We start from the raw sequence: 25628 nt of genomic DNA on the forward strand, positions 1-25628 counted from the left end.
AAGGAACTCTGCCAAATGTGAAGGAAAATGAGTGGTACCTCATCAGAAATGAGCACTTCAATAGAAAGCGAATGACACATTTCTAAATGTTTCAGGGTACAATGTGCTGGCATACCAAACCTTAGTATTGCAGTTGCATTTAAGTTTGCATTTTTGGCTCTGTAGGATGACAGCAGTGTAGCACTGCTTCGTGAGCATCTTTACCTGCTGCTTCCCTGCGCTACTGAGACCCTCAGGAGATCAACCAAATTGTTAAAGGAGATTGCCCCAGACAAACAAATCATCAAAAAGCTGCAAGGTAAGAAAAATGGCTTTAGTGTTTGGCAAGTGTGCGCTATTTTCACCTAGCTACACCACTTAAAAAGGGATTTTCTGCTACTCTTTTATTTACAAAAAACACAAAATCACTTCCCTTCTAATCATTTATATATCTGAAAAGTAATTTTTAATCTCTACTTGGCTGCTATATTTATTGTTTATATTTATCATCACTTCAGTTAGTTTAATCCCTTTACTCCTCTCACCTCTTGTCCCAGTGGTGTTATACAATTCAGTGTCTGGCAGCCTGCTGTGCCAAGTAATGTACTCCTTGCTCCTGCTGCCCCTGGGCACAGTTCAACCTTTGCTGAGCCATCTACTGGGCTTGCTGGAGCAGCTCAATGACTTCAACAGGTTGCTGCCAGAGACTGTCTTGCTGGAGGAACAAGAACTAGGAGTGAAAGATCAGAAAACCTGCTCAGGTAAGCTCAATGCCCCTTAGATTTATGCTGGACATTTATTTCTTTAGCATTGTTTGCTGCATTGTTACACTAGACCAATCTAACAATCTCAAGTGATATTTCTTATAGATAAAAGTGAAGAAAACACAAGCATTGGGCCGCAGGAGGAGGAGGAGTGCAGATGGGCCTGGCTGTTGGACCTGGAAAGGTCTGTAGCGCTGGCAGTTGGCCGCTGCCTCGGTGGTATGCTGCAAGGTTCGCCGCTGTCCCTCCAGGAGAAAGTGTCAGAGGTCTGGCTATCAAATGTCCTCTTCAGGAATGGCCTGGAGATGGACTTTGAACAGCTGGGTAGGAAAACATGCTGCTGGCTCTTCAGGTTTTCACATGTGCAAATGCTTCGTAAATCCTTAATGCAAGATTTATTTTGCACCATATTACCATGATCGGTTTGGTAATAATAAAAGCCTTCATTTAGCTGTGCCAAATGGCATTAGTTATTTTTAATAGCTCCAGGCCAAGAGGATATTACAGTCACGGCAATTGTTTTAGTTTTAGGCTACGTTCACACTGCAGGTCTTAATGCTCAATTCCGATTTTTTGATCAAATCCGATTTTTTTGTCTGCTCGTTCACACTACAATTAAAATGCGACAGCAGAACGCGCTCTAGTGTGAACGCTCAAAGCAGCCCGCATGCGCAAAAGAAGACGTCACACACAACGCGCTCTGTTTAGACCCAGAGCAAACAATATTGTTTGACTGACGGCCCTTAATATAAAGACTTCGGATTTTACGTTTCCCAATTTTTGCTTTAAGTTATTTTGTTATTTACATAATAATGTAAATAACCTAATAATGATCCTTATTGCTGTTTTAGAGGAGCGGTGCTTCAAAGGATAGCTGCAGATTTCTGTCAGAATCTGCAGATTATACAGTACAAATAAAATGTTCACGTTGTCTTCCCAACAGTTTCACTAACATCTACACTGGATGGCCAGGAAGCGTTCGTGATGTCTTCTCGGGCGCTGATAATTGGCGTCTGTCTTGTGTCGGTGACGTAAAAGACGGATTTAATGCGACATGACCGTTCAAACAGCAGTCGCTTTCTAAAACATTGGATATGTATCGGATTCAGTACCACATACGAAAGTGACCCAGATCGGATTTGAAAATATCGGATTTGTGCCGTTCAAACTGTCATACCATGATCGGATATGGGTCGCATAGGGTCAAAAAAATCGGATTTGATGCGCTTCCGCCTGCAGTGTGAACGTAGCCTTATTCACGATAAAAATATATACATTTAAGATACTGTGCCACACAGAAGCCTGACCTTTTTAAATGAAAGGTATCATTATCGTTATTCTTAAAGAACAAAGAAAATAGTCTGAGTTAATCCTGAGCAGTTTTCATTAACATTCTACATGTTGCTTTAATCTGTAGACTCAAGCATGACATGGCTGACCGAGGTAGTGCTGCTGGGCAGTACTGATGCCAGACTCACTGAGCTGAGCTTGACTGAAGAAACCCGGACTTTACTGGAACTGGCACTGGGCTCATCCAGAGGACTTGCAGGTGGCATATGGCAGAAGATGGAGGATTATGCTCACGGCAAAGGTACTTGTGCTTGTTTATGTGTATAATTTTGAAAGTGTATATTGTTAATAATACAGCTTATATTGAACTAACTTCCTATTTTGAGAATCTTGTTTTTAAGATGTATTTAAATTTTGGTTAAAATGTGGAAAGTTTTTCTTTGTGTCTTTTTAAAATTGATCTGTATTGATTGCTTTGATAGCAGAATGGGAGAATGGAGGCTCTTCAGGTGATTGTTTGCTGCAAATTGTGTGCCGCTGCTGTCTGGCTGCTCTCCTGAAACACACGGGCCTGCAGAGTGAGGCCTGTTGGCAGGACAGGTCAGTTTACTGAAGCAGTCAAAGATCTATTGGACAACACTGAAGGGGTTTCTAGTATGTCAAACCTTTTCTTCCTGCCTCAGTGTATATTATTGTATAACCTGTTCCACTGTGTTTATCTACTCTGCTGAGACAGCCATGAGCCCTGTGAGATGCTGTTGTATATCTATGAAACAGTTTATAAAATCAGAAGTGCTCTGATGACCCTCAAAAGCAGTTCAAGGATGACACAAGTAGAAGCATCTACTAAACAGGTACCATTACAGTATAATTAAATATATGTAATCCTGATTTCATTTAACAAATTTGTAAACACTTTATCTAAAATGTATGTTTTTGTAAATACTGCTGCATGATTGTGATTAGCTTCATTTCTGTCCATTAATTGATTTTTAACTTATAGTAATCTGATCATTTTTATCAGGTAAAATTACAGATATGTATTTAAAGCATTTACTTAAACTGCAGATCTCTCAGTCTCCTCAAAGTCCTGATGTGGAAAGGCAAGAGCCATGTACCTCAGTGGAGCAGGTGGGGAAGGATAATGAGCAGCAATCAGTAGGACACTGTAGCCGGGAGGTGCAGGTGCCCCCGTCACCCGCAGCAAACCACAACCAGGAAGAGGTTGCAGACGATGACAGATTTGGCAGTCGTGTTTACCTGTCAGGTTAGAAATGCAAACTGTATTTGTTCTTATTCTAATAAACAGCACAGCCACACACACAGAAAGAAATATGACACATCTTATTTTCACACATCTTTCGATGTCCCTGCAGAAGTCCTAGAATCATTCATGGCCACTCGGGAAGCCATGCAAGTGCAGCAGAATGTGACAGTCTACGAGTCATTCGGCACTTCCACCCTTCAGAGCAGCGTGGAGAGCCCAGTCAGCCCTGAGGGAGAGCCTGATTCCAAGCAGCAGTGGGAGAAGAATGGGGAATCTGAGGAAAGCTTGTCTTTCCCTGCTGTCTGCCATCTGGTGGTGTCCCGATGCCTCTTCCTTCTGCTGGGGGTCAGGCCTGCTTGGGTGGAACCCAGCGAAAGGGAGAACGTTCAGGCTGTGAACACTGGAGGGAGGTAAAGACTGTGGTATGCTGTGTGTGTTTGTTTTAGTGTATTTGTGTTCTGTGTTAGCAGTTTTTACACTAACTGTCCACAACATCTTTCAGGAAATTGTCGGCAGAATCCCTTACAGTCACTGTCAGTGGAAGAAAACAGGTCAATATTGTACTATTAAAATCTTCTAACAGAATTTGGCTTTACAGCTCTTCATCAGTATTAATGTACTGCTCTTATGTCTCATTTAGTCTGATCAGTCCAAAAACACCTCTGGATCTGCAAGGAATAAAATGGGTAGGTGGAAAGTTCAGATCATCTACTGATTATGTTATAACCTACATTTTCAGGCAGTTCTTTTGTACGCTGTCGTTAAGAGATTGTATAGACACTGATTGTTCTACTAAAAACACAAACCCAGACAGCTCAAGTCTGGGTTTGTCAGGTAAATTATTGTCAGGTAACCCTTGGGAAACAAGACCCAAGTGCTCTTTTGCACAAAATGGGACTTGGAGATTTGTATTTTATCATTTTCTTTAAAAATAACATAAGAATTTGTAGCAGGCAGAATAAATAAAGACTGATCACATTAGGCAAAACATTTTGATCAATATGACAGCCTGACTGTTTTAACTGTTCTGCATAATCTAATAATATTGAATAATTTAATAGCTTGTTGCCTGTCAAGTCAAGATAATATCCAGAAAAAGATGTTAAGAGAATGAATGAGATGTTTTATAGTCCTTCATACAAGAGCCTCTCTTTGCTCTAGGTTTACCTCTGTGTTCTTTGGGGATAATGAAAGATGCTTGGGATCGCCTGCGACAGTGCATCAGCCCATCCAGCACCATGTCCCACTACAGCAACAACACTTTGCCTATTCTTAACCAGATGTTTCATTTTGTCTATGGAAGCCTGCCCCATTTATCGCCCTCCTCAACGGTGTTTTCCCCTGGTCAGAGTTGTAGTCAGGCAGATCCAAAGTCTATTACTTTTGCCATTATGCAGCAGCAACAGCGGGCTGAGGTAATTCAAATCTTTCTTTTATATGACAAATTATTAATTGATGCTGTTTGTTGTGGGCCCGAAATGGTGTTCTGTAAGGAACTTGAAAGTCTCTTATGATCTACAAACTCTGTCTGTTTTGATCAGATGCGGCTGGAGGCCTTGTGTCAGATGTCAGCCTTTCTGTCTAAGATGGAAGAAAAGAGCTGTGAATCCACAGCATCCAACCAGTTTCCTGCTTTGCTGCAGTCTGTGCAGCTGCAGTTCCTGTCTGGATGCTTTGCCTTAGGAACACAAATCATTGGCTCCCACTCTGCTAATTATGAGACTCAGCACTACATGGTACATCTTATAGCTATATGGAAAGACGTTTAGAAGTAATGAATATGCTTTCTAATCTGGATGGAGAAGAGAAAGACACTGAAAATTGTAACCATGCTTCATTTGGCTGTCTTTCCCCCCCCTCTTTTCTCAATGCAGTGTGGCACACATTCAGCTTCTTTGGATACACAGAGAGACTTACAGTCTGCAGCCCACACCTTCTACCAGCAGGTGGTGCGTGTTCTTAAACAGAGAGTCCTGTTTGAAAGAAAACATCCAGGTAGGTTTTTTCTTACACAGTGTTGCAGTGTTTAGGTTTTAATATATATTTGATATTTATATTTAACATATTGTCTCTGTCACACTCAGGTTCTTGCCAGCACCTTCTTCTTGCCACAATGTTTGCACTGAATTTCCGTTACCAGCCTGTGGATCTGGTGCTAGTCATCAAATGTGGCATCCTGGAAATTCTTTCCACGCTGACCAACAACAGCTGTGTGCTGATCAACCAGGGCTGGTTTGCAGCTACAGCGTCTGGATCTATGCTATTGGGTGGAGCCGTGAGGCTCGCTTGTGCCCGCCTGCTTCAGATATTGACTGTAGCTGCAAGGTGAGAATGAAGAGGTTATAAAAACATAAATAAATAAATAAACAAAGTATATATAAATTACTAATTATTTTCTTTTCTTTACCCTTGTCTAAAATTTTCATAAAAATTTAACCTGTGCTTATAGCTCGTGTGAGGATTTGCTGCCTATCGATGTATCCCAGGCCCTTATGGAGGTGATGTGTGAGCAGCTCCAGAACATCTTGTACAATTTCCACCAGCAACAGATAGCAGAGATGGGAACAGCCGAGAAAACCGATGTGGAGTCCTACACAAATCTAGTCGGTGGGGCAAATTTAGAAATAATAAAGGGTGGATATGGCATTTGTAAAACCATTAAATCAAGTCACCCCTCTGAGCATGTTCTTCCTTCTCTTTATGTTGTTTTAGGAGCAGAAAACAGCAAAGTAGTTGAATCCCAGCTTGCAGATTTCTTGGTGTTTCTGAGGCGTGTACTGTCATTAAGAGTAATGAAAAGACTTTCTACATTTATAAGATGGATCGATCCACTCATGGCCATTATTTCACACAAGTGCTCTTTAGGTAAGGCATATTTAAAAAAACAAACAAAAAAATCTGTGTTAATACTGTTAAGACTGCACTTTGCTTTTAAAATTAATATCACAAAACTCTACTCTTCAGGATCTCCACGCTTCCAGAACCTCCGCACTAAGCTTCTGACCTTCCACGTTTTAGAACGACTGTTACCTGCTTGTTCTGAGCCCGTTCACATTGAACAGGTATGATGTAAACATGTAAATATAGTAAATGCAACAATTGAACAAAATAGGTCAAGAATACTTGAGTGTTCTGAACAGTACCAAGTTGGCATGACATGTTAAAGGTGATGAATGCAGGATTACCCACTTGTATTTTTCCCTGTTTTCTTGTAGATTGTTAAACAACTCTTTCAGCTCTTGTCTGTTTATATGTGGGAGGAGCCTCTAAGTCAGAGCAACCATGAAGAAATGCCTGAAAAAGACAAAGGGGTAAGACATTATGAACACCATGTACTGCATTACATATTAATAAAGCAGCAGCTTCTTATCGGCTCATCTTAAGCATGTGCACTTCTCTGTATGTCTCACTTATGTTTTATTATTTGTGTTTTTACTGTGATCTGAAGTGATAGGAGTCATTTTTTGTTTTTTTTAACTGTCCTTTCCCTGCACTGTAGACTGATAACCTTTTGAGAGAAACGGTTACACAAAATAATACTACACACCCTTAAACTTGTGTGTTTTTATTTGCTCGTGTTTTATACTGTCTTGATTTGCAGAAAAGAAATCATGTCTGTTGCATAAACAATCCTCATCTTTGTATTTAAAACATTAGATCACATTTGAGTATTTTTGCAGTCTATTAAATTTTTCATCCAGCCAAACAAAAGCCACATAAAAATGTCAAAAAGTGCCTTCACTTTTTCTCTGTTGAAAATAGCCAAGGATAGCAGTAATCCAAGAGGAAATGCTGTTTACGGCAAAATGAAATGCTTTCCTGGCAGCAATGAAACTGAAAACAGTGGGGCCACTCGATGGAACAGATGGGCCTGTTCTCTGTGGTAGGCTGAGATGAAAAGTGTCAGAGGATAGTAATGTACAAGTAGGATTAATTATCAAAATTATTACATCAGGATTGTGAAATGAATTTTAATAATTCAAATAAAACTAAACTCTGTAATGTTTTATTATTGTATTTATTATTTCATGAAAATGGGATTTTCCTGTCTTTGTTTAATTTCAGTTTAACTTTCAGTCATGTACTTCTAGTTTTTTTTTCAAAATTCTATTTTATTTTATTTTTTTAGAATTAATGTGAGATTTCTGATTTGTCTTAGTGTGTTGTCCACAGCAGTTACCACCCTCTGTATGCAGAAACACTTCATCGTTAACATCTTTTCATTGACACACATTATTTTGCAATATTTGCTTAAGATTACTTTTGCAGAGGAGGTTATGTTTTTAGTAGAGTTTGCGCCTGTGCGTGTCACTCTATGAACACAATAGCTCGAAAACTTTGGAATTCATTCTGATAAAGCTGCAGGGGTGTAGAGGGGTCATGTTAACAGTCCATTGAAACTTCACCTCTTGGTAGAAACGTTTTTTAAAAAGCCTTAAAACTTCCATTCTTCCAAGTGTGATGTGTATTGTCAACATACAGAAAGTACTGTTTAAAGATTTAAAATATCATGTCGCATTTGACTTCTGCGCTCTCCTTGTTGAGGTCAGTGGCTTAATCCGAAGGTCAAAGTTATAATAATGCTATGTAACGTTATATATAAACATTAATTTGGACCTCTGACCTCTTCTTCAAGGTCTGTCTTTAAAGTCTGTGGATCTTTAAGACTATCCGTCAGATTTTACTGCCTCTCTTTGTACTGGCAATGTTTAGGAAATGATACTGGAGTATGTGGTTTCCAAATACCACATTGTAGTTTGCACCACAACAAAAAGATTTGACCTCTGATCTTACTTTTACATTTCACATCTGCCTGTATTTCAAGTTGATCCCAAAATGATTTTTTTTTACTCCACAACAAACTTCTGTAAGTGCAATTAAGAAGAACAAAGAAAACAACATTAATATATAAATTAAGTGTTTAATACATAACATACATGTTTAATATTTTATCAAATGTTTAATTATGTATCAAATCCATTGTTTCGTAGAATCCTGGCAGCAATGATGAATGTATTCCCATTGGAGATTTTTCCTTTGACCCACACAAACTAATGTGCTGTTCTCTGGAGAGCGGGAACATCCTCTCACATGGTTCTGGAGGGAAAGGCTACGGTTTGGCAACCACTGCCATTAACTCTGGCTGTTTTATATGGAAGGTGAGTACTAGTTTACTCTGTACATGGACCACAATTACACAGTTCAAAGTTTGTTATATTAATTGTAGTTTATAAATTAGAATTTACCACACTATGCCGCTTCTCTCCACAGTTCTACATTACCAAAGAGAATAGAGGCAACGAGGGAACGTGTGTTGGTGTTTCTCGCTGGCCAGTTAGAGATCACAACCACCATACAACTACAGATATGTGGCTGTATCGTGCTTATAGTGGCAACCTTTACCATGGAGGGGAACTGGTGCGCACACTTCCCTCCTTTACACAGGGTGACACCATCACCTGCATCCTGGACATGGAGGCTCATACTGTATCATTTGCTAAGAATGACAAGGTTTGGTCAAATATTTACTGTCAGTATTCCTCAGATTGAGTCCTGTGCTCTTGTTTAATCTTTGTCTGCCTGTTTTCTTTTTCTTTTAGGAGCCAAAGTTGGCATTTGAAAGTGTGGTCGCTAATGAACTATATCCTTGTGTGTTATTCTACAGCAGTAACCCTGGAGAGAAGGTACTCGGTGTACTGCACAGATTTATTAGATTTATTATTTATTTGAATCAGATTTATAATAAGCATGGGCAACGTTAAATATCTGGAAACACAAGCAGCTACGCATACAGGCTTTGCCCTAACATCATATTACTGGATAATTGCTGCACTGGGCTATACATGGAAAAAACTTGTGTTGTTTCACATACTGCACAATATGTTTCAAAAATATTTTGTACTGCAAAACCCCCCAAACACGTGAAATTCTGTACTCGTCACAGGTGGCTCTGAGTGATCTCCAGATGAGAGGCATGCCCAGCAGTCTGCTTCCTGGAGACCCTCTCTGCAGCCCCCGGGCTACTGTGCTACTCGAGTCAACAGTGCATCTGCTGCGTCGGCTCCACCAGTGTGACCAGTGGTCCCCGCACATAAACCAGTATATTCATACCCACCTGGAGCTCATTGGTCCCCTGCTGAGAGAGGATAACTCAGGAAACTTCAGTACAGGTCATTTACCCCCTTAAATAGTGATTCTGCCTCTGTTTTCTTTTAGGTTTTTAATCTTTTATTATGATAGGACAGTGGGGAGAAGACAGCGTGCTCAGCGGTCACATGTTTAACTTGCTCGCTTTTAAACACACCTAACTTAGGTTTTCTTTAAAAAGTTAAGTAACACTTTGCTAGTATAGAAAACTCTATTCATCTGTCTGTATTTATCTGTAAGGAGAAAGACTGATGGGCATTAATTCAGATATTACAGTGGTCCCTTATCGCGGGAGTAACGTTCCAAAAATAATGCGCGATAGGTGAAATCCACGAAGTAGCCAACTTTATTTTTTTACAATTATTATAGATGTTTTAAGGCTGTAAAACCCCTCACTACACACTTTATACACTTTTCTCAGACAGGCATGAATATGTTCACACTTTTCTCTCTTGTTCAAACAGTCTCAAAGTTCAAACCGTAGAAAAATAAGTCCAGTATTATAGAATGAAACCAAAGGAACCCGCAGGGACAAAACATTTCGTGGACATTGTTGTGTTTGTTGGGTAGAAAACTTACAAACATACAGTACAGCACTTCAGAGTCACACTGCTAGCAATCGAAGATTGTAAATTTGACAAGTTGAACGCATTCTGTACTGTACAAGAGACACAGCACGAGATTGGCTGTAGACCATTGTCAATCAATCAAGACGCAGAACACAGTGCGCTGGAAAAACCCCAAAAAATAAAAAATAACCATGGAAAAGTCCATACAAAAAAATCCGAGAAACAGCGAGGCCGCAAAAGGTGAACCGCATTATAGCAAGGGACCACTGAATCTGTATACAAATGTAGTGATGTACACCAACTGCAGTATTAATTAATCTTTAAACAAGCTGCTTTCCCCACACTGGTCTATTTATTTATTTCAAAATAATACTAACCCCTTATATTTATGCTTTATTTGTAACTTTTTTGTCCTTATTATCAATATTCACTTGAAGTCCATTTCACTTGTTTAGGATTTTATTTAGGTTTAAGGATTCATGATCAACTTGCAGTGGGATACCAGGAGTGTGTGGCACTTGTTTGCCAAATGGATGTTACGCTTTGTTTTACTGTCAGTGTCTTATGTTCCTCTGCAGGCCTCAGTGCGTCACACAATGAGAAGGAAGAGAACGACAAGGACCTGACTGGTGATCACACAAAGGACGTGCTGTCACACTGTCGGTGTCTGTCTGAGGCCAAGCTGGCTGCTCTTTGCACTGAAGTGTGGCCGGTATTTGCTCTGATTGGAGGAGTCGATGGCGGTCTCCGTGCTGGAGGCCTCTGCCTGCACAAACCCAGCGGGCGTCGAGCTATTCTTCTCGGCATTCTAAAGGAAGGAAGCTCTCTCGCCAAGCTACAGTGGGAAGAAGCAGACCTCTCTGTCAGGTATTACAAAATGAGATCATATTCCCACTTACTTCTGATGAATTTATTTCTCTTTTTCGTAAATGACGATTCTCATTAACCTCCATGAAATGATTCTTATATTTTCTTGTCTTGGTCCTTTCAGCATGTGTATGATTCTACTCTTTCCCTTTCTGTTAGTTTGTTTTTCACTCTCTCTACAGTCTAACATTTTTACTTTATTTTCATCATTTAGCCTGCTGATCTTACTTTTTTTTTCTTGCTTCTTCCTCTTCATTCTTAAATCCATTAATCCCTGTTGAATCCGTCCTGGTATCACTCCATGCTGTATCTGTGGGTTCTTCCCATCCTTCCCAATAACTAAGCTCCATGAATTCTTGGTCACCCAGCGACACGCCGATCATCTCACTGGATCCCTGTGACATATCCTGCTGTGATGTCACCCGCCTGGGAGGCCTCAAACCAACAGTGTTGTTAGATCTGATTTATTTGATGGGGCTACTGGAGGAACAGGGTTGGCTAGGTGCTCACGTGCCCCCGAGAAGGAAGTACTCTGGGGAGAACATCAAAGAATACCTGGATAAAGACATACAAGATGATGTCACGTGGCTGACAGAAAATGAAAGGAAAAGGGAGCAAAAAGATGAGAGTGTCTCGTCACCATCCTCAACCAAAGATGCAGCAAAGATCACTGACCTGCAGGAGTTGACCTCTCAAGCTCAGCCTCTGCAGACATTCCAGACTTCCAGAATGGATGCCTTTGCACTTGAACTTAGGGCACTCAGAGTGTCATACCTTCTCACTGGAGGTTTGAAATCCCTGACTGTCATTTTTAGCTGTGAGAAACTGTCAGATCTGCTTCTAGTGCCAAAACATGAGCCCCCCAACTCCTCGGGGAGTTCCCTGTCCAGTCCAAACTGTGACCAAGCTAAAGCCGGCAGTAAACAGTGGGATGAAAGTGCTGAGCTGAGATCGGTGCTGCAGTATGTGGTGCAGAGCATGGTGAAGTGGGCAGTCAGACACTGCCCCATCAAACAGACTGTGTCTCTTGCTGATTTGGAGAGAGTTCAAGTCATGATATACAAGGGAGCTGTTAAAGGACTGCAGGAGGACAAAGACAACAAGGGTATGTCAATGTTTATATTCACCAGACAGAAAACACTTCATAGAAAATATATAATGCAAAACCTACATGCTATAAATATTTAATCATTAAGCCTTAATAAAAGACCATAGTTACTATGTTAAACAGACTATAGCTACAAGGTAAAAAACTATTGTAGTATGTTAATGATCACTGTTCAGACCTAATATATATTTGTATCTTAACTTTGAATTTTTCTTATGATGACCTTGACCCGGTTCTACTGTTAGACTTGAAGTTTACCCGTGCTTGTCACCACTAATTTGAAAAAATAAATAAATAGAAACATTTGTATAGTAAGAAACTTGGAGTCATAAAAACCTTCACGGTTTCTTTTCCTGCAGAATCAGGCCACCACTTGTCTTCTCAGCCCATCTCCAAGTCCTCGAGCTCTGTGTCCTTGTACAGCGTGGGCTCCGAAGGCACTGCTGTCTTTGGCCAGTCAAACAGAGCCTCTGCCTCATCCTCTAACACAGATTTGGCATCCTCTCTTCCAATAAATCTTCAGGCTGACAGCCTTGATAATTTTAACCCTTTCCTTCCCATCAGCCTCCTCCAGTGAGTATAAATTGTGACAAATATGTTATTTTAACTAGGGATGGGTATCGTTTAGGTTTTATCCGATACCAGTACCAAACCGGTACTTTTGAAACGGTGCCGGTGCTTAAAGAATGGAGAACACAAACTTTGTCCAAAAACCTACCATGTTCAGCTGTATTTTTGTAAAAAGATAACAATGTTAGCCTTTTCTGCAGCTATGGGGCATATATGGCATCACTCTTGGCTGGAAGCAGTGCTTAAACAATGGAAAAAACACAAACTTTATCCAAAAACTTCTCATGTTTAGCTGTTTTCCACTTTTTTATTTTAGCCTTTTTGGCCAGGGTGAAGGGAGTATCTGCCATCAAACAAGAAGACAGCCGCGTGTAACTACGAAGGTGTTTGCTAGTTCACCTTACATGCATTAATGTAATAACGTGGTTAGCCTACTCAACGTAAATTACACACGAACAACATTAAGCTACTCACGCAGAGAAGAATGGCTGCTGCTGCCATCATCATCTGTCATCATTTCTGCTACACTGGCAGGGCTAGGGGCCAGGACTCTCCTCTTCGGGTTTTTGGGGGATGTTGCTCCGGGTCCGATAACAGGCACCACACCCGCAGTAGATGTGCACGGTGTGAGATCTCGCAGCAAGCTATCAAATACGGTGCATTTCTCGGCTTTTAACAAAATGCTATACGTCGCCAGGTGTTTCATCAGATTCGAGGTGTTACCTCCTTTGCACAGTGTCACAGTATCAGCTTAAAGCACTTGTTGCAGGCTGCTGAGTTTGCATCTTTTGCTGTGAAGTACAGCCAGACTTTTGACCGCTTCGCCTTGGGCATTTTTAATCTGTAGCTCTGCTCTAAAAGAACATGCGTACCTGGGCCCGCCTACTATGCTTGCAAAGGTAAAATGATTGGCTAGAATCCAAAGTGTGTGACATCTCAGGAAAAAAAGCACTGAAATAAAGCACCGAAATGTGCACTGCTTTTCGGTCTGGTTACTATTGTTTATGTCAGAACTGGTGCCATAATGGCACCGGATACCGGTACCCATCCCTAATTTTAACTTGATTTAAAGTGATTGTGTAATCCACATGAAACACCAGGTCTGGTAACTTCTCTGACAAATATCACAATAATTAGTCTTATTGTCAGTCCTCATGTTGTTGCTGATTGCTGCAGACCTGTGTCTTTTGGCAGCAACAGCTATTCTGAAGTCCAGGGAATGGGTGAGTTAGGATGTGTATGGAAAACTGAGTGAGAGATTTTGCCTGCACTCTCTTTAACCAAGGCTGCAGCTCTGCCTGCTTGTTCTTCTTCTAACTCAACCAGCTGACCGTAGTGTCAGTGTTACGTCTGCTTTCAAGAAGCAAACAGAAACACAGCTCTAGTCACATGTGTTAAAACTGCAGATAACATTTAAAGCCCTCACTTCTGCTTGTTTTAACAAGAAGAAGGAGAAGATTTTGACCAAAGACTTCAGAATGATATAGGTTAATATAGATGAATACATAATTAGTTTTACTGTGACTTTCATATATATAGCAGTGAATCAGAATGAATAAAGCTCAACTGATCCTTTCATTTACTTAATATGTTAAATGTCTATTGAAAATGTAACCCTACTGGTGCAGCGCTGCTTCTGCTTTGTCATTACTCTACATGCTGTATCCTCACTTCCTCTAGGCACATGGTGCTAACTCGGTTCCCTACGCTTACGGGACTGGTTAGCACTCCCCCTGTGTTGCACCCTTGCTTCAGCCTTGCCAGCTCTGCTTCTTGTGATGCCTTCACAGAACAGCAGACTAGCTTCATGGAACCCGGTCCCTGCAGCACACAGGCCAGAAGCAGCCTGGGTAAGAATGAGCACAGAGACAATGGTGGGGAGAAAAAACCCACGAGAAAAAAAGTCATCTAATTTAAGAAAAAGATCACATTTTAAGGATTCTGATCAATAATGGAGTGTGTAAAAGAAAATGTCTTAGTGTCTCAGAGGTTTATTCAAAGGAACACAGTAGATCAGTAGTAACTGAGTTGGAATCGTCTGTCTTATGCATGGTTATAAATGTTTAGCCTTTGGTCACAGCAGACTTGCTGCTCAAAACAGCATGTGTTTTGCTCTGCTGTTAGTCAGATATTAATACTATCAAATGCATGCACTCACATGCTTGAATGGCACCTTTGTTTTTCATTGTCATTTATGTTGGTGGCATTCTGAGCTAGGTCCTTTAGACTAAAGGTCTCCTCTGTGTTTCATATCATGGGATAGAGTTGGATTAAAGGGCTAGTTGACTTGCAACTTTAATCATTTATTTTTACAAGCCTGCAAGAAAGTGGAGTTCTTTACATAAGATGAGGAGGCCTTTCATAATCTAAACTTGTAAGAGGCAGCATAAATAAATAAAAACAATTGCTAAATTACACATATACTTCCCGAAATGGAGCTGTGGGCTTGTTTTTGTTTTCTGTTCTTTTGTGCACTTTTTCTTATCTCCTCAATCACCAGAACGGACACAAATGTTTGTCACCAGTCGGTTGCTAGAAATGGGATTCTCTATGAGACATATCTACTGGGCCATGGAGGCAGCAGGTACTGCTTTGTGTAGTGTGTCTGATGCCACAACATTTTTGCTTCATGTGCTTTATCTTCTTAATAGCTGTCCTTTTACTGCATGTTTCAACCTTCCTGTAGTATCTAAAATAGGATAAGTGTCGTTTTGATTGAGAAAATTCTTTTTTCTTTGATAAGAAGTTCAGTTTTCTAGTTTTGGGATTTTCGTGTTGCTGTTCATTGGTGGACATCAACTGAGACTTTCCAGTTTTTCAACTGGGTTTTTGTGAACAATCCACACCTCAGTGGCTCCCCACCTTAGCATTACAATTTACTGATCGGTTTAAGATTCTCTTCACCACTTGTGGAAAAGTTTTTGCACAGTTCACTTTCTTTAATTTGCAGTATTTCATAAAAATCTCATCTTCACAGAAGATTTGCTTTCATAAAAATGGACCAATTCACAATATTTTGTTCTCATATGGTACACATACATTATGAGCATGTAAGCAACTTAAAGTATACGAATATTGTCACATTTTTGGCACCACCTTTTTTTTCATCTAAATTTTAGACCTTCACCCTTTATATCACAGATTTCACTCTCTTGTCACACTTGCGTGTGTCAGATGTGCCTGGTGATCTCAGACTATAAACAGTAGTGGTCGCATGGTGATATCTGACATGAATTAGCAATGCAGCACTCTGCGATGCATCTTTTCCTTTTGAACTGACAGTTCAACTTCCCTGTGGTTCCCCCAGATGTAGCAGGTGACTTGGACTCACAAACCATTGAGGTGTTGGCCAGCTGGATGCTAGAGCACCCTCTGACTGAGGAGCAGCAAGTAGCTGAGTCACCAAGACCAGAGGGGGCTCCTGAGACTCCGTCCCCAGATGGGCCAGAGACAGTTCAGTGCCCCGAGCGCCCCACCAGTCACACCACTGAAAGGTGAGGGATCCAATGAACATACACTCAGTACACTCAGTACATTCAGTACATTTAATGAGTACACTGACAGCCTCAGTTATTTCATTTACAGCCTGTTGCCTGGGCTCGACTGGATTGAAAGGGAGAACTTCTTGGATGTCCACCTCACTAGGAACAGACCTCCTCCGGCCCGGCGGCAACGCTCAGGCCCCACTCAGAGGACCTCGTTCCGAAGGGCAGGTCAGACACAGAGGAAAATCAAAATGAAATGCAAAACATTTAAACTATGTTCAAAGATCAGCTGCGGACAACAGTTCCTTTTAATATATTGTATTTTCAATTCTAACAAAACCTTTTATTTTCAGACTTGCCATCACCCAGCCCCCTGCCCCAGTTGTATCAACAGCACACAGCTGTCAGTGATTGGCCGGAGCAGGTAGAGTTTCACCCTTACTCTGCTGAGGAAGAGTCAGAGCTTGGCTACATGGATGATCCATACCATGAAGAAAGTTACGAGGACCTCCTCACCCCTTCATTCTTCAGCTTGGAGAGAGACACACTGCAGATAGTGGAGGTGACACATAAGCACTTAATGTGCATGAAAAAATATCATTTTAATCTATCTCAGTCTCTTTAAAGACTTTAATAAATATAAGTGACTGAATTGATATGCAGTTAGTCCAGTTAAACAAAGATTTGACTTTAATGCTTTTTGACAGTCCAAGTCCACATGCATAACTTTTTAGGCTCTTCTCTTACTGTCCTTACATGCATTTTACTATGCCCCTTTTAGGCTGGAGAGGAACACAGTCAGATGGTTAAATGTGAGCTGTGCAACACCCTCACCTTGCAGTTTAACAATCACATAAAGCGACGACACCCAGGCTGTGGGCAGAGTGCTGCACGTAAGGGCTATGACAGCACTGGGGCCTACGTGGATGTTTGGTTCAAAGGGGAATGTGGCTCCAACTTCCCCTTCTACCTCCTCTGCAGCACCTGCAGGGAAAAGTACCTGGCTGCAAATCCAAGCAATCCAAACTCCAAATATGAAAGGTACAGGAGATAATGTACAGATGGGAAATGGTAGACTCATGGAACATGCTCCACATGTATTTTGGATTTACTCTTTTTCTCACTTTTCATCATTGTTGTGTCCTACTTTTTGCTTTAGGGTTAAAGGCCTGACATCAGATTTAATTGGCCAGATGGACAGCACATCTGATGGTATGGAAGGTATTTTTTATCTAGCGTGAGGTACAACAGAACAATTATCTTTGACTTTATAATGAATATACAATATGAATGGTCCTTCTGCTTGTGTAGATGACTGGGAGATGAGCCACCAAGATGAGTATGACACAGAGAAACTGACAGGACTGGAAGATTTTGGGCTCCTGCTCAGACCACTCGGTTTGACTGAGAAGAAGTTGGTACCAGACCCCATTGCCTTTACAGAGCCAGATCCACTTGGAGCGCTAGTTTACAGTTCAGCTTGTCCTTCAAGAGCACCTGTTCCCAAAGGTATTATTTCATTTTGTTTTGTTATACAAAGAACCAAGTGCTGTAGTTTTTTAAGTTAAAACAGAATTACAGAACCTTGATGCATAAAATGATGTCTTTTAACAGGTACAGAACTGAAAAACAAAATGATAAAAAACAAAAACGTGTCTGCAGACTTGTACATAAACTGCCAGGCATTCACAAAGAATCAAGCCATAAAGACTCAGAAGCTTACTGTCCACTGTTTTTTATATTTTGGTGAATGGTTTGCTAAGTTTTTCGACTTGTAACACACGCCCACATTCCTTCTGTGCATGTTGGCAGCAAGACCCCAGGATCAAAACCTAGTTTTATTCACTGCTGGGTGGTGATTCATCGCTCACTTATCATAGCGCGACATCTGAAACACAAACAGTACTTCCAGCTGTCTGTTTGGATCTAGGATTGTGAATATCTTGCACACCCACACTACATAAGTGTTCTTAGGTTTTACCGTTCCATTCAAAATCATGTTTTTCCTTTTAATTAAAATGTTTTTACGTATTTCTTCCCAATAGGGAATGCCCTTGTCGAGCAGAAGACCTCTTTGAGCCTCGGACAGCAGGCAGTATCACTGAGGGACTCTCATGATAGACTGAAAGCATTAAGGAGAGTCACATCCACAGCCCAGATTCTGCTTGCTTACAGCATCGTGATGAGAGCGCTGTCCCAGACTGCCTCAAGGTTAGTATGATTATAAAATCAACAACATTTTCTGTATTCTTTTTTAAAATTTATTCTTTTGCTGAGTAGTTTCATGAGTCCTTTCCTATTGTCATCTTCAGTGCATCAGTGAGTAGCCAGTCTAATGGACTTGAGTCCTTGGGTCTGGCAGACATCCGTATTCTGGTGCGTTTGATGACTTTAGCGGCAGGTGGCAGGGCTCACACCTGGGTGGACGGTCGGTCCAGTATGAGAGGGCTGGCGACAGATGGCAGCAACTCCACCTGCCTCACTTTTCTTACCTCAGCCATTGGCAGCGTGGTGTCCCACAGTCCTACTGCTTACAGAGAGCTGGTGGAGATATGCACTCAGGTTAGTTTTCTCCTGTCAGTCTGCTGATTATAGATAATTCAGGTTTCTGAGTTCTAAAAGCTTGATAAAGTCATGTGATCTTGTTTAAAATCAGGTTCAGTTGAGTCTTATGTGCAATTTTGGTGTGTAGAAGGTTTAAGTAATTATAGCCTCCATGGACATCCAGTAAAGGATGTCCTCTTTAAATCTTTATTGATGATCTAGCTGAGTGTTGTCTATAGATAAAGATAACTCAAGTTATACGAGAAAAGTAAAAAATTTGTGTCCCAGTATTTTGCATGAGTCACCAAAAAACGGAAAACAAATACAAATGCTAAACTTAATCCTATTTTTTTATTTCATAACTACAACACTTTACTCTTGTTTGACTGAACACAAACATCAAAACAATATTTGTTTATTAATATGGTTTGCCTGAACTTCAAGTAATTCTAAAAACGTGAACGTATGTTTAACGTTATTTCTGTTAGGACCTGATGGCAGCAGCTACAGGGGTTAATATTGGAGCCATCAGTGACCCACAGCAAAGAGCATGCCTGAATGCCAGCTTAACAGCTGCAAACCCGGGAGCCCAGCAGCAGAGGGACTATCATGACCAGACGCCGCCAACGTTCCTGGTCACACAAAGTCTGGTGTCCCTGCTCACTGAAAAGAGCCATCACTGTTACACCCCAGACAAAGCTGAACACGAGACTAATGGTGAGAGAGAGCCTGTTTGTTGTACTGGATGCACTGCGTGTAATGATTTAATGCACTGTTACTAAAATAGCTCTCCTCTGGCTCAGATGCAGGAAACCAGGGGGGCTCTTCCTCTTTGACTCCCTCCTCTTTGCCACACCTCAGTGCCAAAGTTGGCCCTCTGGAGCTGGCAAATGCATTGGCAGCATGTGTCCTCTCTGCTCGGCTAACCAGTAAACACCGCCAGTGGGCAGCACAACAGCTGGTGCAGGCTTTGGCTGCCACAGGAAGGGACAGTTCTCATCGACCTCAAACATACAGCGACTTGGCTGGTGACCTGCGGAAATGCCCCCTTAAGAGACTGGAAGGACATTATAACAAGGTGAGTCATATGTGCATCCTTTTTTTGTTGTTGTTGTTTTTTGTGTGTTGTGTAAGACGTGTTTTGTGGTTTGTTTTGCTGGAAAGATTGCGTTTTAATCTTCTCTATTACCATAGGCCTGTTGCTAAAAAAAAAAACAACCACCACTTAGAATATAAATGATTACACTCACAGCTGTAACTATGACTTTATAATACCTTACACTGCTTGGGATCTTGCATTTCCCAGGTAAATGTGAAGTATATAGTAAAATGAGTTTGCATGTTCTCCCTCTGCCTGTGTGGGTTCACTTCCAGGTACCCACATCAAAGACATGCTCAGTGGTTGATTAGTAATTCTGTCTCTGTGTGTTAACCCTGTGATGAACCTGCCTCTCGCCCTGTGATAGCAGGGATAGAGTCGATCCTCTTGTGGCCTTGAATTAGATAAGCAGTTAAGAAGATAGATGGATGAGTGGATGTAAATTAAAAGTACATTTACACTGTTTCTCTTCTGTTTAGGTGGCCAGCTGTTCCTGGAGCAGTGAGCAGAGTTTGTTGGCTACATGTTCTCAGGACAAAGTGGTACAGCTATGGAGCATTAGCCACAACACCGTGGAGCTACAGACCACCTTCTCCTGTATTACCAGGTTATACTTTTTTGTAGTTTTGCATTTTATACACAGATTTCTCATTTTAACTACCAAATCTAACAAAGCCTTAATTTACATTTCAAAGTCTAATATACTTGCTCATAAAGTTTTAATTATACTGAATGGACTGGTGTTGCTGTAACGTGTCCTTTTTCCCGTTGATACTTGCAGTAAGACAGACCGATCAAGCAGTGAGAGGGCTGGCAGATGTCATCTCATGTCTCCTGTGTACTGGAGTACAGGGGGGAACTTTTTGGCTGCCCCCGAGAACAAACACATCAACATCATGAACATTAGAGGTAGTTCCTACAAGTCTTTTGTTTTTCAGATTTTACAGTTACTTGCAGCTAATAATAAAAACGTAAAATTTATATTTATGTTCTGTAATAATGTCAGATTAATGAAGAACTCTTTCTTTCAGTACTCTGCATTTTATATTAAAATTAAAAGAATAAAATAACTATATCATAATAATAAAAAAAATTAAGAATTAAATTAATAGAGAAAATGTAGAGAAAATTCTCACTTTCTGCAGATGAATATGACACGACTGACAATATCAAGGTACATTATTCTGTGACCTGTCAAACAAAAACACAGACTTTAGCCCATGTGACTGTGTTTCTGCTGCTTTTTAGGATCGCTCTGTCACGTGGAGAACCAGGGTTCTCGGGTCACTGCTCTTTGCTGGGCTCAGGCCTTCAGTTTGTGGGTGCTTGACCAGTCTGCAGCCTGTAAGAATAGACCCGCTGAGAGCCTGTTGGTGGGACGGCTGGATGGCTCACTGTGCTGGCTGCAGGTCACAATGCAGGAAACAGACCTGCTTGTGAGGAGCACTGAACTCACTGCCTGCCACAGGAACGAGGGTAAGGAGAGTCTTACACGCAACTGTTGCTGCTTAAAAACAAAGCTGGTGACCAAAATTGAATCAATATATTAACAGGTGTTGAATCTGAGACACAGCTAAACTGTTCCTGCTTTAATGCTATGCTAACTGCCTGCTTGCTCTAAATTCACAAATATAAATTATGAAGACTTACAGACTTAAGAGTGATATCTATCAAATATTCTTAGTAAACTCTCATCATGCAGAGACGTGCAATAACCTCATATGTCTTCTAGCTTCCCAGTGTGTAGCCTGGCACAGTGAGGACAAAGCGTTTGCAGCGGGCTATCCCAGTGGGAAGATCCTGTTGTCCACAACAGAAACTTATGAGAACGAGCAGCCTGTAGTGCTGTCTCTCTTCCAGGTTTGCCATCCACACTCACTCTAACTGCGATGTATTAGTGAGCACTGCAGAAAATTTGGTCTCGATATTGTGGCAGTTTTATGGGGGGGGGGGGTTCTCTTTTAAAAAAATATAAAATAATCTGTCATGTTTTTTCTCTTTTGCTGTGCCACATGATTTCACTTTCCTAACATGAGATGCTTACTGACTGCTCATCTGCCCTGCTCTTTACGATATAGGACAGCGTGTGCTCCTTAAAGTGGGACCCCACAGGACACTTGCTGCTCTGTTTGGGGAGGTCAGAGGTAGTAAAGGTACTGGGACGCTCTGGGAGCTCCTGGGTGACCCTCCACAATCTCTTCCACACCAGTACTGTTAACATTGCCGAATGGTGTCCACTCCCTGGAAGAGCACCTGATCCCAGACTAATGCTGGCCGCGTATGTTTAATACAGTTTTGTAACATTTTAGAGAAGAAGAAGAAGAAAAATTCATGTAGGTTTCATGCTGATCATTGATTTCTGTCTTCCTTCTGTGTGGTTCGACAGAGGTTGTCAGAATGGCTCTGTGTATGTCTGGACACTACCACAGGGGGGCACTGTTGTATCGTTGCCCAGCATGTTGAACAGCCAGGAGAGAGACACTGAGACCAAGGTGAGTTTGGATCTGCTGCTAAAGCTCTTTGGTGCTGTTAATTTTATTTCGTTGCTTTCATAAAGTCACCTGTTTGTGTAATCAATTTTATCTTATGAAATCATCTTTCTTCTTCTCTTTACAGCAGGATAGTGCAAAGTGTGCATTTGTACTTCATGGCCACATTATGGCTGTGAAGTCCCTTTCATTTTGTTCCAGTGGATTAGCTCTAGTGTCTGGCGGGATAGGGGGTCTACTCAACATCTGGTCCTTACAGGTCAGAAAAAAAGATTATTTCTGTTTGCCCCTTAAATTAGTGCCAACATCCCTAATTATTAAGTCCATCTGCTTTGTGTGGTAACGAAGGAACTGCTTGCCGTGATTCACTGCAAAATTGTAATCCATGTGTTTCTTTCTGCTTGTTACAGGATGGTTCGGTGCTACAAACTGTTACCGGTTTGGGTTCAGCTGTCAGCACTACGTGGATACCAAACATGGGGGTTGCTGCCTGTTTTGGAAGGTCAAAGGTAATATGAATCCCTCAAAGCCCTAATGTGTGGCTAGTATATCTCATTTATTTCTATATTTATAATAACGTTAACATCTGTAATCATTTTAATTCCCTCAGTACTGCTTGGGTAAAAATATCTGTTCTGTCATTTCCCAGGATGTTTTGTTGATCTGCTGCACCCCTGACTGGATCAACCAAAATCACGTGCTAGCTTCCTGTCGTATGGTCCTCAGAAGCCAAAACGTTTCGGGTCTAAATCGGGCACCTTGTTTGGCTGTCTTCCTGGAGAGGCTGCCCCTGCTGCTGCAGCAGCAGTACAACTATGAGCGGGTAATTTATTTAAACTGCATGTTGAAGCTATATTGGAGCTGTTTCATGTTCTGCAACTGAGACATGACTTCGAATGTCTTCTCTGCAGACCCATGTGGGAGCTGGCGACCAGCTCGTCCACAGTGCCTTCTTGCAGAGCCTGGCCTCCTTGACAGTTGGGTTGTACTTGGAGAAACACCTGTGCTGTTACCCACACCCGCCACACCACACTTACCCCGATGCTCACTCCTGCCCTCCAGAGTGGACCTGGCTAGTCACTTACGCCACCACAGTGCGCAGCGCTGAGGCTATAGCCAGTGGCACTGCCTTCCCTGAAGCCTTCATTGTTTCAGCATTTCAGGATGTGCAGGACAATAAAATTGCCAAGGCACTGGTGAGCAGGGACATTCTGTTTGATGCTGTTGCTTTGTCTCTATTATATTATAGTCTCTCTTGTATTGACTTCTTGCAACTTTATGCTCTCCTTTGTCCTTTAGGACAATAGCAAGTGGAGTTTCAGGATGGATGAGCAGCTGATGTCGTGGGCCACCAGTAGACCGGAGGTAATAGTTGTGCCATTCTTAAAAACAATTCAGGTGTGAAGGAAACGAAAAAGACAAACATTAGGCTGTTCGATTGACTGAAAGTGCTGTGTGCCCTCCTGTGTCTCTAAGGATTGGCAACATGGGGGAAAGACTGAGGTGTATCTGTGGGGCAATGGACGTTTCGGGCAGCTGGCTGGAATGGGAACCAATCTTATGATGCCTACACTGGCACCCTCTCTGTTACAGACACAGCAGGTACTGTTTCACTCAGGGTGCAGTCTTTGTTCCTGATTGCTGCTCTTTTATAATGCTACTTCACTTTTTTGGGCGATTCAACTGTCTTTCAGGTTGTGTGTGGTCAGAACTGTACCTTTCTGCTCCAGTCCAATGGGACTGTACTGGCTGTAGGAGAAGGACAATATGGCAGACTGGGCCAAGGGAATTCTGATGATCTCTATGTTCCAACTATTATCTCTGTTTTTCAAGGTAAAGTATTCCCAAAGGGGGTAAGAACCAGTCGGCGCTGGTCTGCTTTTGAATCTCTCAGTGTTTTGGTTTTTTGTTCGGGGTTTTTTGTCCTCAAGAGATTGGAAGGAAAACTAGTTTCCTTGTAGTACTGCAGTTGGATGTATTCGCTTGTAATTAGGCTTAACTGTTAATTTCCTCTAATTTGTATCAGTCTAATTTACACTTGTCTGTGGGCAGGGTACGTGGTGACACAGCTGGCGACATCTTGTGGGTCAGACGGACACTCGATGGCCCTGACTGAGACTGGGGAGGTATTCAGCTGGGGAGACGGAGATTTTGGAAAACTGGGTCATGGCAGCAGTGAAAGACAGAGGAGACCCAAACAGATAGAGGCGTTGCAAGGAGAAGAGGTCGTTCAGGTATCGAGGAAGTCTTTGCACCAAACTTGTCATGTGATATTTTAATGTTTTTTTCAATAAAGCTAATCATGAGTTTATTGTATTTTATTAAATGCAGCCACTGTTTGATTGCAGTGCTTCTTACTTTGTAGCTTTAAAAAAATGAATATTTTCAAAGTTCACTGACTGAGTGAATTTAAACACAAATATTTGTTGTCATAGATGAATTAAACACAGCTTTGCTTTGTTAGCTCGCTTGTGGCTTCAAGCATTCTGCTGTGGTTACAGCAGATGGGAAGTTGTTCACCTTCGGTAGTGGTGAATCTGGCCGTCTGGGTCAAAGGTCGACATCTAACAAAATGCTACCTGAAAGGGTGGCTGCACTAGAGGGATATCATGTTGGACAGGTAAATCATGGACAGCATTGGCTTTGAATGTAAAAGACTTTAAATGTCAATTTTTATACTGAAAAAAATCAAACTTTGGTTACGTTTCTCAGGTGTCATGTGGTCTCAGTCACACTTTGGTGGTGTCTCTTGATGGCATGGTTGTGTGGGCATTTGGAGATGGAGATCATGGTAAATTGGGAACTGGTTCTTCCACAGCAAAATACTACCCTCAGGTAGGTCAGCGCTACCAAAGATTCACTTTTAGGAATCCTGGAAGGACAAAAAGTTTATGTTTGTGTTATTTTTTTTCCTGTTTGTAGAAAGTTGAGCAACTTTGCAATAAGAGAATTAAGAAGGTCTGTTGTGGAACTCAGTTCTCTGTGGCCTTGGCCTGTGATGGACATGTCTACACATTTGGTCAAGGTACATTTTACTGTCAAATTCAAACATGTTATGTAAACCCAACAGTGTTTGCATTATTGGTTGAAATATTCTTTGCAAGCTTCCCTAAATCCCCAAAAGTTGATTCTGTGCATCTGGATGTTTTCAGTGGGAGACTGAAAATGCTTCCTTACCTGAATGATTGAGCGTACATCAAAAAAAATTTAAATTTCCTGCTACCAAGGAAACTAAAACTTACAAAAAAAAATTGCATTACTTTTTTCAGAGCGTGCGATTGGCCTGCCGGACTCCATGCTGAAGAACAAATCCTGCCCCCAGGTGGTGCCGTCCCTGGAAGGACTGTTTATAGAAGACATTGCTGTGGGCTCTGACCATGTGCTCGCCATGTCCTCCACTGGAGACGTCTATGCCTGGGGCTGCAACAGCAATGGACAGGTAATCGGCGT

General features: G+C 41.5%; 1 protein-coding gene across 10 annotated transcripts in view; it reads left to right on the forward strand.

Moving 5' to 3' along the window:
* The window catches only part of LOC113025617 (probable E3 ubiquitin-protein ligase HERC1), a 43225-nt gene that overhangs the window by 13503 nt on the left and 4094 nt on the right, over window positions 1-25628 (forward strand). For 3 of the 10 annotated variants that reach the window (XM_026173550.1, XM_026173551.1, XM_026173552.1), the window contains 55 exons: window positions 166-298; window positions 537-740; window positions 849-1067; window positions 2161-2334; window positions 2516-2633; window positions 2770-2887; window positions 3102-3300; window positions 3410-3710; window positions 3803-3851; window positions 3941-3986; window positions 4462-4715; window positions 4842-5036; window positions 5175-5295; window positions 5385-5625; window positions 5750-5907; window positions 6013-6165; window positions 6265-6362; window positions 6516-6611; window positions 8292-8459; window positions 8572-8811; window positions 8901-8984; window positions 9245-9470; window positions 10595-10883; window positions 11228-11988; window positions 12351-12564; window positions 14242-14411; window positions 15062-15145; window positions 15869-16055; window positions 16147-16274; window positions 16400-16608; window positions 16828-17087; window positions 17206-17258; window positions 17358-17555; window positions 18092-18257; window positions 18359-18608; window positions 19079-19307; window positions 19394-19668; window positions 20169-20296; window positions 20471-20598; window positions 20938-21165; window positions 21422-21549; window positions 21768-21967; window positions 22076-22181; window positions 22306-22437; window positions 22589-22687; window positions 22828-23001; window positions 23090-23374; window positions 23478-23543; window positions 23655-23780; window positions 23873-24011; window positions 24231-24412; window positions 24643-24798; window positions 24891-25013; window positions 25101-25203; window positions 25448-25617. In XM_026173550.1, coding sequence (XP_026029335.1) covers window positions 166-298; window positions 537-740; window positions 849-1067; window positions 2161-2334; window positions 2516-2633; window positions 2770-2887; window positions 3102-3300; window positions 3410-3710; window positions 3803-3851; window positions 3941-3986; window positions 4462-4715; window positions 4842-5036; window positions 5175-5295; window positions 5385-5625; window positions 5750-5907; window positions 6013-6165; window positions 6265-6362; window positions 6516-6611; window positions 8292-8459; window positions 8572-8811; window positions 8901-8984; window positions 9245-9470; window positions 10595-10883; window positions 11228-11988; window positions 12351-12564; window positions 14242-14411; window positions 15062-15145; window positions 15869-16055; window positions 16147-16274; window positions 16400-16608; window positions 16828-17087; window positions 17206-17258; window positions 17358-17555; window positions 18092-18257; window positions 18359-18608; window positions 19079-19307; window positions 19394-19668; window positions 20169-20296; window positions 20471-20598; window positions 20938-21165; window positions 21422-21549; window positions 21768-21967; window positions 22076-22181; window positions 22306-22437; window positions 22589-22687; window positions 22828-23001; window positions 23090-23374; window positions 23478-23543; window positions 23655-23780; window positions 23873-24011; window positions 24231-24412; window positions 24643-24798; window positions 24891-25013; window positions 25101-25203; window positions 25448-25617 — 9741 coding nt within the window. Of the gene's footprint in view, window positions 1-165; window positions 299-536; window positions 741-848; window positions 1068-2160; window positions 2335-2515; window positions 2634-2769; window positions 2888-3101; window positions 3301-3409; window positions 3711-3802; window positions 3852-3940; window positions 3987-4461; window positions 4716-4841; window positions 5037-5174; window positions 5296-5384; window positions 5626-5749; window positions 5908-6012; window positions 6166-6264; window positions 6363-6515; window positions 6612-8291; window positions 8460-8571; window positions 8812-8900; window positions 8985-9244; window positions 9471-10594; window positions 10884-11227; window positions 11989-12350; window positions 12565-13737; window positions 13785-14241; window positions 14412-15061; window positions 15146-15868; window positions 16056-16146; window positions 16275-16399; window positions 16609-16827; window positions 17088-17205; window positions 17259-17357; window positions 17556-18091; window positions 18258-18358; window positions 18609-19078; window positions 19308-19393; window positions 19669-20168; window positions 20297-20470; window positions 20599-20937; window positions 21166-21421; window positions 21550-21767; window positions 21968-22075; window positions 22182-22305; window positions 22438-22588; window positions 22688-22827; window positions 23002-23089; window positions 23375-23477; window positions 23544-23654; window positions 23781-23872; window positions 24012-24230; window positions 24413-24642; window positions 24799-24890; window positions 25014-25100; window positions 25204-25447; window positions 25618-25628 lie in introns of all 10 variants that reach the window. The other 7 variants (XM_026173558.1, XM_026173559.1, XM_026173560.1 and 4 more) reach the window with 7 other exon arrangements.

Source organism: Astatotilapia calliptera, chromosome 7 (genome assembly GCF_900246225.1).
Source record: "Astatotilapia calliptera chromosome 7, fAstCal1.2, whole genome shotgun sequence".
NCBI lineage: Eukaryota > Metazoa > Chordata > Actinopteri > Cichliformes > Cichlidae > Astatotilapia > Astatotilapia calliptera.